The sequence below is a fragment of the Ornithorhynchus anatinus genome, chromosome X5 (genome assembly GCF_004115215.2).
Source record: "Ornithorhynchus anatinus isolate Pmale09 chromosome X5, mOrnAna1.pri.v4, whole genome shotgun sequence".
In the NCBI taxonomy this organism is placed as follows: Eukaryota; Metazoa; Chordata; class Mammalia; order Monotremata; family Ornithorhynchidae; genus Ornithorhynchus; species Ornithorhynchus anatinus.
Window position 1 is genome coordinate 23,609,759 of NC_041753.1, and position 13,230 is coordinate 23,622,988.

At 42.9% G+C, this 13,230-nt stretch overlaps 1 protein-coding gene across 1 annotated transcript; it reads left to right on the forward strand.

Annotated features, from left to right (window-relative positions):
* Positions 1-7,461: 7,461 nt before the first annotated feature.
* Positions 7,462-8,460, forward strand: ORNANAV1R3251 (vomeronasal 1 receptor ornAnaV1R3251). Its single transcript, NM_001253643.1, has one exon. The coding sequence runs from the start codon at positions 7,462-7,464 to the stop codon at positions 8,458-8,460; it is 999 nt and encodes a 332-aa protein (NP_001240572.1).
* Positions 8,461-13,230: the final 4,770 nt, after the last annotated feature.

Below are 13,230 nucleotides of genomic sequence, written 5' to 3' on the forward strand. Positions count from 1 at the left end.
GATCTGGGCCAAGTAAGAGATATGTAAATCTATTTATTTATGTTGATGCAACTGATTCCTGTCCACTTGCTTTGTTTTGTTTTGCTGTCTGTCTCCCCCCTTCTAGACTGTGAGACCGTTTGGTAGGGATTGTCTCTATCTGTTGCTGAAGTGTGCTGTCCAAGTGCTTAGTACAGTGCTCTGGACAAAGTAAGTGCTCAATAAATACGATTGAATGAACGACCGTATATTTATCTAACTGAGAGATTAGGGGAATGGTGGCACCAAATGTTACAGGCAATGGTCAGTGGTCAAGAAACCTGACGTCTAGTCCTGATTATACTCTGGCATCTGATGGAGCCTGCAACACACTCACATTTCCCTCAGGGCTTCCCTTTTTAAATAGGTAAGATTGTAATAATAACCGCTTGCCCTCCCAATCCAAAAGGGACAGTGTCTCTGAAGGAATGAATGAGAAAAAGAAGTCTTAGGAAAATTCAAGCAGTGTTCAATCATGCAGGAAGAAAATCATAATATCATTTTATATTATGTCATAGCTATCCATTCCTTACTAATGACTTTAAAACTGTCAGACAGACATGAAAACAATTTCCAGACAGAGGAAGCAATAGAGTATAAGGATATGTAAAAAAGTGCTGCGATGGTAGGGGTGGGAAGAGTACCAAAGTGGTTAGAGGGCATGGATCTAAGTGCATACTTGATGCGGTGGGAGGGAAATTAGGATGGGTTAATGTGAGCTCCATTAGGGAAGGCTTCCTGGAGGAGATGTGGCTTTAGTGGACTATGAACATGGGGAGAATGGTGGTCTTTTGGAGATGTTGGGAAAGGGAGTTCGAGGTAGCACAGAGAACATGGACACTGTCAAGGGGGAGAGAGGAGAGACAGAGGCACAGTAAGTATTTTGGTGGTAGCGGGGCAAAATGTGTGGGCTGGGTTATACTGGGCACTGATGTGGTGGGAAAAAAATGAGGATACCTAAGGGAGAGAGAGTCTTGAACTCTGGTGACTCTTCATATTTAATTGTACTCCCTCTTGCTGTGATTTAAGCCCCTTTCCCATCACTGATCATTGGTGAAGAAATGGTCAACTAAGGTCAAATTAGGCAGGGATTCGTGTTCAGTCCAAAGTGTGGATCATGTCAGTAAACGACCCAGGCTTACTTTGGTCAGTCTTTCCGGGCCCCACACAAAATATTTTGCAATGGGTAGAGACAATGGAAACTCCTGGTTCAGCTCCTTGAAAGCACGCATAAGGTCTACTTGCTCTGTGGCACTCTCCCAAGTGCTTAGTACAGTGCTCTGCACAGAGGAAATGATGAACAAATAGGGAATGTTCTTCCCACACGCTTAGTAGAATGCATTGCGCCAGGTGACTTCTCAACAAGAACTACCATTACCAGAGGGGTATCTGGTATGTTATTCTATAACAGAAGCTAATTCCTCCCAAGACAGAGTCTAGGCAGTGGAGTGTACTGTCCAAGTCCAGTAATGCAGTGAAATCAAGGTAAGTTTCTATGGGCAGGGAACAGGTGTACCCATCTGTTACATTGCTATATTGTACTCTCCCAAGTGCTTATTAATAATAATAAGGATAATAATAGTATTTGTTAAGTGCTTACTATGTGACAAGCACTCTTCTGAGTGCTGGGGTAAATTCAAGGTAATCAGGTTGTCCGGCATGGGGTTAACGGTCTTAATCCCCATGTTACAGATGAGGTAACTGAGGCACAGTGAAGTTATGTGACTTGCCCCAAATCACACAGCTGTTAAGTGGTGGAGTCAGGATTAGAACCCATGACCTCTGACTTCCAAACCAGCACTCTTTCCACTAAGCCATGCTGCCTCTCTAGTCCTCTGCCCACAGTAATGCTCAATAACTATGATTAACATTGCTTGATTGAAGCTCAAAACACGTGGGAGCCCATACCCTTGCTGACCCTTGGTGGCACTTGTTTTCTGTTACCATCTCTGCCCTAGACAGCATCCACACTAGAGGTCTGAGGGAATCACCTTTATAGAAAATGTACACTGGATGAAATGATCACTTTAACTTGCTTCTACTTTCAAGGCACAGTGACCATCACAATTTCCCATGCTTTAAACTCAGAATGCCAATTTACATTCAATTGGCCACTTGGTTACTTTCTTAATTAGCTCATTGCATCATCATGTGACTTGGAGAAGATAATCCAGGGAGTAGAGAAGTTTGTCCTTTCTCTGCAGCTGTCTCAGACTCTCACCACCGACGGTGTCACAGCAACAGTGAGTGATACAGTAATCGTTATGCTAGAGGGAGATGATCTCCCACCCATCTAGTCCTTATAATCGTTGCCCTAGCCGGGACCTCCACAACACATAGACTGGCTGAGCACTTCACTGTGGCGAGTCGGGAACAGGAAGCCCAGGTGAGAGGCTTCATTCATTCATTCAATCAATCATATTTATTGAGCGCTTACTGTGAGCTGAGCTGTCCTAAGCATTGGGAGATTACAATACAACAATAAGTAGACATGTTCCCTGCCAACAATGAGCTTCCAGTCTAGTGGTGGGGAGACAGACATGAATACAAAAAAATGACAGATATTTATTCAATAGTATTTATTGAGCGCTTACTACATACTCAACCAGGAAGTTATTCATATATAACCAGATTCTCTTGCTATAATTTAAATCCCCTTTCCCTGTTGTTGGTCAATGATGGAGAAACTGTGGTTTTTGCCTTGATTCAATTTAACCTTAATCCCAATTCAAACTCTCACTCTGAGTGCCCCAGGCAGGACAGAGACCACCTCTCTGATCTGATTGAATTATATCTACTCCTGAAATGCCAGCCTGAGGAAAAAGCCTGGACCTGAGAGCCAGAGAACATGGATTCTAATCCCAGCTCTGTCTAGTGCCAGCTCTGTGATCCTGGACAAGTCACTTTACTGCTCTGTGCCTCAGTAGCCTCATCTGTGAATTGAGGATTATACTCACCTCTTTAGACTGCGAACCCCGAGTGGGACAAGGACTATATCCATAGTACGGGTAATGTAGCTACCCCAGTGGCTAGTACAGTGCTTGGCAAACAGTAAATATTTAATAAATGCCACGATTGTTATTATTACTATTATTAATTCAGTACTTGGCACAAGGTAAACACTTAACAGATACCATTTCTCTCATCATTACTATATTATACCCAATTCCTGGATTGTCACTGGCTGGCCTTCTCTCTTCCCTAGTAGTTGTGTACTATAAACCATGCACCACTTTGAAGTCTGTCAATAATCCGTCGCCTGATCCCCTCTCCCCAATCTGCCACAAACAGCCTCCTAACTAGGATCCACTTCCAGCCCCAGGACAACTCAAAAAGTTCCTGGATCAACGTGACTCATGCCGATACTATCAATCCAGCAATATTAATACAACAAGAAACCCAATTGTAACCCCTCGGGGATCTGGTCCAATGAGCAGGGGATGCATCCACTGTAGGGGGTGAAAGGCTAGAAACATGGACCTGGGGAGAGACTTTATAGGGAAGGCAGTAATGCTCTTATAATTGCTCGGTGCAGTTCTAGAAACTTTTCAGAGTTGGTGACTCATTATCCTCTGGTCAGATCAGTCCATAGTATTCAAAGCAACCTTACTCTTTATAGATCACTTGGGCCAGTATCATACATTTAACAGAAATCATCCTTATCCTCCAAGAGCTTAAAATCTAGCAGGGTAGAAAGACACTAAGAAATGGCAGGTAGGAGGAAGCAATAAAATCTAAAGATACCTTAGCCCCACATAGTGGAAAAGGATTAGGAAACTGTGAGCCCGTTGTTGGGCAGGGATTGTCTCTATCTGTTGCCGAATTCTACTTTTGAAGCACTTAGTACAGTGTTCTGCACACTACTTACTCAATAAATATGACTGAATGAATGAATGACTGGGGGCCCAGAGTCCTGTATTCTAATCTGGCTCCAACATATACATGCTCCTGTGTCCTTGGGCAAGTCAATTAAATTATCTGGGCTTCTTGCCCTCATCTCTAAAATGGGGATTAAATAGATGTTCTTCACCATTAGAAGCAAGCCCCATGAGGGACAGGGACTGTGTCTCATCTAAATGAATGATATCTAATCCTGATCTTATCCCAGTGCTTTATGCTTAACAAATACTAAGCACTCAATAAATACATTTGAATGAATGAATTATTATCATTTACATATTTGCTTTAGGAAACTAGTGTGATGTACTCAAATCCTTAGGTGGCTTGGCAAATAGGTTGGGGAGGGGATAGAAGCAATGTCCCTGAATGCTGGGGGTCTGTAGGTGAAAATAATAAAAATAATAATTGTCTAATCTGTTATGTATGATCTTACAGTGAGCCAAGGACTCTATCAAGGCAGAGGTAGATACAACATAATCAGATCAGACACAGAATCTGCTTGTTTAAAAGCAATTTTTTTAAGGAATGATCTTCTTTAGATGCAAATAAAAAAACTGTTATAGGCTCCTTCTCCATTTGAAATTATTCTTTCTATCTTCCCTGCATCTCTAATTATATATTATTATTATTATTACACTTAAGTGCTTACTTTGTGACTAGCACTGTACTGAGTCCTGGAGTAGATACAAGATAATCAGATTTAACACAGTCCCTATCCCACCTGAGGCTTATAGTCAGTCATTCACTCATTCAATCAATCGTATTTATTAAGCACTTACTGTGTGCAGAGCACTGTACTAAGCATTTAGGAGAGTACAGTACAACAACGAACAGACAATGAGCTTACAGTCTAGAGAGGGGGAGACAGACATTAACATAAATAAATGTATTACAGATATGTGCTGTGGGGCTGGGAGGGAGGGATGAACAAAGGGAGCAAGTCAGGGTGACACAGAGGGAGTAGGGGAAGAGGAATGGGGAGCTTAGTCAGGGCAGGCCTCCTGGATCAGATATGGTTTCAAAAAGGCTTTGAAAGCAAGGAGAGTAATTGTCTGTTGGATTTGAGGGGAGAGGGCATTCCAGGCTACAGGCAGGATGTAGGCGAGGGGTGAGCAGTGAGATAGATGACATTGAGGCAGAGTGAGGTTAGTATTAGAGGAGCAAAGTGTGTGGACTGGGTTTCAGTAGGAGAGTAGCAAGATGAAGTAGGAGGGGACAAGGTGACTGAGTGCTGTAAACCCAATGCTGAGGAGTTTTTGTTTGAGGCAGATGTGGATGGACAACCACTGGAATGTCTTGTGGAGTGGGGAAACATGTCCTATAGAAAAATAATCCAGGCAGCAGAGAGAAGTAAGGACTAGAGTGGGGAAAGAGAGGAGGCTGGGAGATTAGCAAGGAGGCTGATGCAGTAATCCAGGTGGGATAGGATGATTGCATTAACGTGATAGCAGTTTGGATGGGGAGGAAAGGGTGGATTTTAGTTATGTTGTGAAGGTGGGATTTAGTGATGGATTGAATATGTGAGTTGAAGGAGAGAGAGGAGTCAAAGATTACACCAAAATTATGGGTGTGTGAGACAGGAAAGATGATGGTGCTGTCTACAGTGATGGGAAAGGCTCGGGGGGGGGAAGACAAGGAGTTCTGTTTTGGACATGTTAAGCTTGAGGTTATGGGAGGACATCCAAGAAAAGGTGTCTTGAAGGCAGGAGGAAGTGCAAGACTGCAGAAACTAAGAAGGAGGGAGTAGAATTGCATCCCCATTGTTCAGATGATTAAAGTGAGGCAGGGAGAATTTAAGTGACTTGCCCAATGTCACACAACAGTCAAGTGGCTTTGGATCAGCACGGGCTTGGGTGTCAGAGGACCTGGGTTATAATCCTGTCCGCTTTGTGACCTGGGACAAGTAATTTATCTGTGTTTCAGGTAATTCATCTGTAAAATGGGGATTAAGATTGGGAGCCTCATGTGGGACAAGGAGTGTGTTCAACCTCATTATCCTTGTATCTACCCCAATCCTTGGTGCAGTGCCTGGTTTAACAAAGCACTTAACAAATACCATTTTTTAAAAAAGTAGTGGAGCCAGAATTAGAACCTAAGCCTGTGTTATCTCCATTAGGCCATGTTGTATGTCATATCTGAATCATACATCTGCCTGACATTGAGACTTGTCTGTATTTAGAAGCATCTGCAGCAATTTGGATTCTTTGTTAGTTTCAAGGTATTTTTCAGTTATATTTCTGACCAATGATTTCAAGCCAACTAAACCCTTTTGGAACATGTCACTGTCCCTTTCGTTAATTTGTTTGCTTTAATGGTAAATCATTTCAGAGTCTTACCCCTTTTGCTAGATTTGTAAGTGATTTTCCAGTAGTTTTATAAATACCCAATGGTTTCATTTTTTGGAAGAGTAATCACTTGACTTGGGCCCAAGGGTATTTTGATATCATTTTTTTGAAGAATGATGATAACTACAACTACTGTTTGGCTACTACTGTGTCTGTACTCATTCATCAACACATGGCCCTGAATCTTTTCTATTGATAAGTAACTTACAATTCTATGATGGCAAAGATAGTAGTAAAGTTATTTCTCGTCTATAGATTAACCTACCTAGCCCTCCTTATCCAGTTAATAGTCAACCAGTGGTATTTCTTACCAACTAGTGAATGCTAAGCACTAAACTAAGTGCTTAGAAAAGCTCAATTAATAATGGTGGTATTTGTTAAGCGCTTACTATGTGCAAAACACTGTTCTAAGCACTGGGGGGATACAAGGTGATCAGGTTGTCCCACGTGGGGCTTACAGTTTAATCTCCATTTTACAAATGAGGTAACTGAGGCCCAGAGAAGTAAAGTGACTTGTCCAAAGTCATACAGCTGACAAGCGGCAGAGCCGGAATTAGAACCATTCTGACTCCCAAGCCTGGGCTCTTGCCACTGACCCATGCTGCTTCATTATTGAGGCCAACCACCCTCTTCAATCTAATGGGGGACAAAGACTTACACAGGAAGGTAGTCAGGGCGGTTTAAATGCTACGCTTGGATGCTATGCTTGGTTTCTTAGGGGAAATGAGAATCGTTGAGAGCGGGAGGGGTGTCATTCCCATGAGATCTCAAAGCTGGCTTAGAGATTCATTCATTCAGTTATATTTATTGAGCAATTACTGTGTGCAGAGCACTGTACTAAGCACTTAGAAAGTACAATTCAGCAATAAAGAGAGACAATCCCTGCCCTCACCAGCTCTATCTCACACTCTGGCTTCGTGCATACTCCAAGCTCTCTGAAGGTCCTTTGCTTTCCATTTAAGGGTTAGACATAAAGGGTCTGTACAAGGTGATGTCCAGGGAAGGACTGGCTTTCTTGAGAGCATTACTGGTTTCCTGTGTTCTCCTGCGGTGTGATGTGGCATACAGCACTGACAACTTCCAGCAGCCTTTCTAGTGAGAGTTTCAGCTAGTGGAGTGGTTTCCTAGGAAGTGACCGGCCCTTTTCTGTCTCTCTTTAAGGTGCTCTGTCCTCTTCGATGCTGCAGAAAACAAGAACATGATCTGGGTAGAGTTGGTTTTGGTAATCATTGCTTTCATTCAGACTGGGATGGGACTCCTGGGGAACTCAGTGCTGTTTATAGTTTACCTCAGAACCTTCCTTTCCCAGCCCCATCGCAAGAAACTGATAGACCTGATCCTCACACACCTGACCGTGGCCAACACAGTGACACTGCTTACCCAAGGGGTCCCCACACTGATATTTGCCATCGGGATAGAGAACAAATTAGAAGATGTTGGGTGTCATATCATAAGCTATTTCAGAAGAGTGACACGAGGCCTGTCCATCTGCACCACGTGTCTCCTGAGCATGTTCCAGGCCATCACCATCAGTCCCAGCACCTCCCACTGGGCCCGGCTCAAACCCAAGGCTTCTGGTTACATTGTCCCTTCCTTAGGTTTCTTCTGGATCCTCCACCTCTTGATGTACATGAATATATTAACCACAAGAGTTGTCACCAAAAATGCTAATGTCACAGTTAATCATTTTAATATAAAATATTGTTCTGATATATTCTCAAAGAAATTTTTGACCAATGTAGCATTTGTAGGTATGATAACTCTCAGGGATGTTTTCTTTGTGTCCCTCATGAGCTGGGCAAGTGGCTACATGGTGATCGTGCTCTACCGACACCATAAACAAGTGCAGCACATCCGCAGCACCAGCACCGTCTCCACAGCCTCTCCAGAGACCAGAGCCACCCACACCATCCTGCTCCTGGTCACCTGCTTTGTTACCTTTTACTTCATAAACTGCATCATTAGCCTGATGTCAACACTGGTAGAAAATAAAAACTTCAGTATGACGGATGCTATGACCATTCTTGGAGCCTGTTACCCGGCCCTCTGCCCCTGGGTGCTAATAAAAAGTGATCCCCGAGTTCTCTGGCCTCACGGTGTCCTTAGGAAGGTGGTAGGCACCTCTCCAATCATGGATCCTGGTGGTGAGCAACAGACTTGCTCTTTGCCCTATTCTTTGTCCAAGGATCCACTCTGATTCACTCCATCATGGGGACATAGCACATTCTGGGAACAGCTCTACCCAAGAGAACCATACTCCATGTTGCTGGAGAACAACCATCAAGCAATCATTCATTATTAAGCCCCTGTTACATGCAGAACACTATACTAAGCACTTGAGGGAGAGTGCAATAGTGATCCCTGTCCCTCAGGAGTTTAAAATCCAGTGGGGGAGCTAGACACCAAAAAAAAAAAATGAATAAGGAGGAAGCAATGGAACATGAATATATAAACATAAGTGTTATGGGCGTAAAGGGTGCTTACACAAATCCATGGGTGATACATTCATTCATTCATTCAATAGTATTTATTGAGCACTTACTATGTGCACAGCACTGTACTAAGCGCTTGGAATGCACAATTTGGCAACAGATAGAGACAATCCCTGCCCATTGATGGGCTTATAGTCTAATCGGGGGAGAATACATAATTGCTGAAGTCACAGTTGAGGGGTAAATGGGGTGGGGAGATCAGACATTAAACAGGAAGGCCCCTAGAAGGAGATGGGATTTTAGAAGAGTCTTAAAGACAGGAAGAAGAATTGTTCTCTGAATGAGGATGGGGGAGAGTTTCAGATAGAAGAGAGGGTGTGAGCCAAAAGTCAGCAGTATGACAAGACTGAATAGGTGGCTTGAAAGGAGCATAGAGTGTGAGCTGCAAGTCCATAGTAAGAAGAGCAGAGAGAGCAGGTTGAGTGCTGAAAAATCTCCTCCGCAATGTGTCTTCTCAATGGGAACAAGAACATTCTGAACTCAAGGTGGATGGCGGAGGAGAGACCATCCATTCCCTCTGCACATCCTTCATCTAACATTCCTGGGAACTGATTTGATATGGAATCATTCTCAACCAGAGCCAAGCAGAAGTGGCAGCATTGATCTCTCCTCCTTTGATGTCTATGTTTGTGAATATTAAAGGCACATCTCCTACAAGAGGACTACCCAGACTAAGCCCCACCCTGTCCTCTTCTCCCACTCCCTTCTGCATCTCCCTGACCTGCTCCCTTAGTTCTTCCCCACTCCCATTCCCGCAGCACCTGTGTACATGTCTGTAATTTGTTTGTGGTCAAGTCTGTCTCCCCATGTCTAGACTGTAAGCTTGTTGTGGACAGGTAATGTGTCTGTTTATCATTGCATTGTACTCTCCCAAGCACCAAGTACAGTGCTCTGCATAGAGTAAGAGCTCAATAAATACAATTGAATGAATGAGTAATATGTTAGATAAATTTAGTACCCAGCAGTGTCAGCTAGCTGGACAAAATTGATAGTCTGCAAAAGCAGCTCTTTCCAAAAAAAGGAAGTTGTTTTGTCTAGTAGAAAGAGTAGGGGCCTGGGACTCAGAGGACCTGGGTTCTAATCCTGGCTCCACCACTTACCTGCTGTGTGACCCTGGACAAGTCACTTAACTTCTTTGTGCCTCAGTTCCTCTTCTGCAAAATATATATTTACAGAGTGAGCCCGAGGTGGGAATTAAGTATCTTGTACCTACCTGAGTGCTTAAAATGTTGCTTGGTACATAATAAGTGCTTAACAAATACCACCATTATTAATAACAATTAACAGTAGTGCATTTTCCCAGTTATCATCCTTCTGCCATTTTCCAAATCCCTAGGATTCAGTGCCTAACACTTTCTCCTGTCCCTTAAAAAGAAACACATTTGCAAAGACAAAGGTAAACAGACATCCAGACTTTTTCTTTTATCAATGACCATAACCTTTGCAGAGTGACAAAGATTTCTCCACCATTAGACCCTCTACTCCAAGCTGTAATAGTGATACCACACACTGTTTGCCCTTAACTCACCCTTAGCTCTAACCCTTAGCATCACAGACATCTTACATTAAAGATAATTTGAAACAAAAGATCAGTGGAACCAGCAAAGTTGAACAGATAATTTTTTTTCTTTACATATGCCCGCACACCAAATTTGTGGTGCTCAGGAAATAAATCTCTCCCTTCTGTGCAGCTGCACCCTTATCACAGTTTCCCCAGGTTCCCGGATGCACCAAATTAAACCATCCACGTAACTTGATGCAACAGAAATTTTGCAGTGGGGAGGAAAGTTGGATCATTCTTTGGAGAGGTCTCATTATCTGTCTGGACAGTATCACAGCCAAAGTGAGTGGCAAAGAAATCACAGTCTTGGGGGAGATGAGCTCACACCATTCTCTTCCTATAATTGCTGCTGCCCAACTGTAATTCAGCAAGACACACAGAGAAAGAACAAGCCTTCCATTACATGATCCAGTGAGAACATAAGGAGCAGGGGGTGAGTCTCTTTTAGGCTTGGGGCTTTTTTCTAGAAAGGGAATGGAGAAATGACGAGAAAGAAAGTTTCAGCTCAGGGTCATGGGATGTGATGATCTAACAGGAGATATTTCTGAGTGGCATCTGTGTGAGTAGCTAATTTCCTAGTGTCTCTTCCCTGCTTATTTCTGCCTCTAACTGCTTGTGTTAAACTCAGTCGGGGGAGCCCAGATGGATAGAAGATTCTGGGGGACAGAATCACTTGGTTCCGTTGACCTCAGTAGATGGCAAATATAGATAGAATCTCATTTTTAAATTTCTGCTGGTTCTTTGTGTTGCCTTGTTTACCCTGATTCTGTGTGCTCCCTCTCCGTCAGAAATTCGTGTGCTGCAGGGAGCCTGGGAAAGTAATCAAGGATGGGTGAAAAGGAATATGGAAGAGGAATCTCAAGAAATGATCATAATAATGACTAACCACTCCTGAAATTAATATTCTGTCCTTGGATTTCCATAGCCTATATCTTTCCAAGAATGCCCTCTTGTCTTGGATGTTATTTTGTGTTCACTTCATGGTGCAGCATAGGTGATCTCTATTATCCTGATGGAGAAAACAAGTATCAGAGATGTTGAGTCTCATTCCAGATCACACAGCATATCAGTCACAGAGCCAAATTAGAACCCAGAATGACTCAGTGTCTAGCCAACTACTGAACCATGCAGCAAGAAATGCCAATGTGCTTTATTTTCATAGTCAAGCTTTCTGAAGCATATACTCTAAGGGATTGATATTTTATCTTTGAAGTGATCCTCAAAGTTTTCCCCCACAGGGGCTAGCATTGATTTTCAAGAGATTTCACTTCTACCAAGCAAAAATTGCTTCTTCTAGAAGTGATTGAAGTTTTGGTCACTCTTTGATCAAATTCACCTTAGAAGCAGCCCCTACTCTGGAAGTCCTAACTCAATTCTCCCAGTTCCTTTGGGTTTCCGGGAGCCTTTCCCACATCCCGGAATCAACCCCGATTTTCTCCCATCACCCCACATCCCATTCTATATTCTAAATTTTTTTGTACTTTTTTCTGTCTGTAATGTAATAGATGTCTGCTGCTGCAGGTACTAGCGATGCTCTTGCAGTCCCCTCTCACTAGAGCTATAAAGTTGTGTGGCTGAGGGGCTGGACTGGGGCAGGCAGTGGTGGAAGAAGTGAAGGAGGAAAGTGGGGCTCATTGCACACTATGCCACATTGCCACATTGCATTAGGAAATGACCAGATGCTACATGATAAATTGTAAACTCGTTATGGGCAGGGAATGTGTCTGCTAATTCTGTTGTATTGTACTCTTCCAATTGTTTAGTACAGTGCTCTGCACGTACTAAATGTTCAATAAATATGATTGAATGATTGATTTATTATTGAAGTTCAGTTGGTGTCCTTTTAAGCCAATCTTGATCCTGATGTAAGACATGTTGGCTTGTTTTCGATTACTGTTTGTGGTTGTAGCCAACACCGAAACCTGCCTTTAACTTTAGTAACATGTTTACTGCATCTGAACCCTAAATAAAATACTGGTGGGTCTAGAATCATGTGTTTCCCCATCCCATTTGAGAGCTGGAGGGAAGATGGAAAAAACCCCAGCAAATCACCTCTTTTCTAAATTCTTAGGTTGGTCAAGAGTGGTGTACACTCACTTTGTCCTGTGCTGATTTCAGATGAATGGACAACTACAGGAATTTCCAAGTGAATCAGCTACAAATCAACTGATAACTTGTTTAAGTGTCCCTTTCTCAAGCCACATTCACTGCTAATCTTCACAGATTTCCTTAAAGGAATGTGCTGTATTTTACAAGTAAATACAGAAATTCCTTGGAATAATGGCATTGATAAATTCCCTTTGAAATAACAAATGAAATAGTGAATTTTCATGGGGTTCCATTTCTCTCATCATTTCTTGTTTTTCTCTCCAGTTGTGTGGAAGAAAAGAACTGCTTGTTACATCACTTTCTATACAAACTCGAAAACTGTCAGTATCTGTCAGTGGGTGACTTCCCATACATTTGTGTCTCTCAGGAGTCTGTGTATGTGCTGTGGGGTGGTTGATGAGAAGGAAATAGATGGGGGAAATGATTGAACCTAAAGGATTGGGATTTTCTTTTCATTTATTCATTCAATAGTATTTATTGAGCGCTTACTATGTGCAAAGCACTGTACTAAGCGCTTGGAATGAACAAGTCGGTAACAGGTAGAGACAGTCCCTGCCGTTTGACGGGCTTACAGTCTAAACAAAAGGAGCAACTCAGGGTGACACGGGAGGGAGTGAAGAGGAAAGGAGGGCTTATTGGGGGAAGGCCTCCCAAGCGCTCAGTACAGTGCTCTGCACATGGTAAACACTCAATAAATGCAATTAATTAATGTTGGTATTTGTTAAGCGCTTACTATGTGCCGAGCACTGTTCTAAGCACTGGGGAAGACACAGGGGAATCAGGATGTCCCACGTGGGGCTCACAG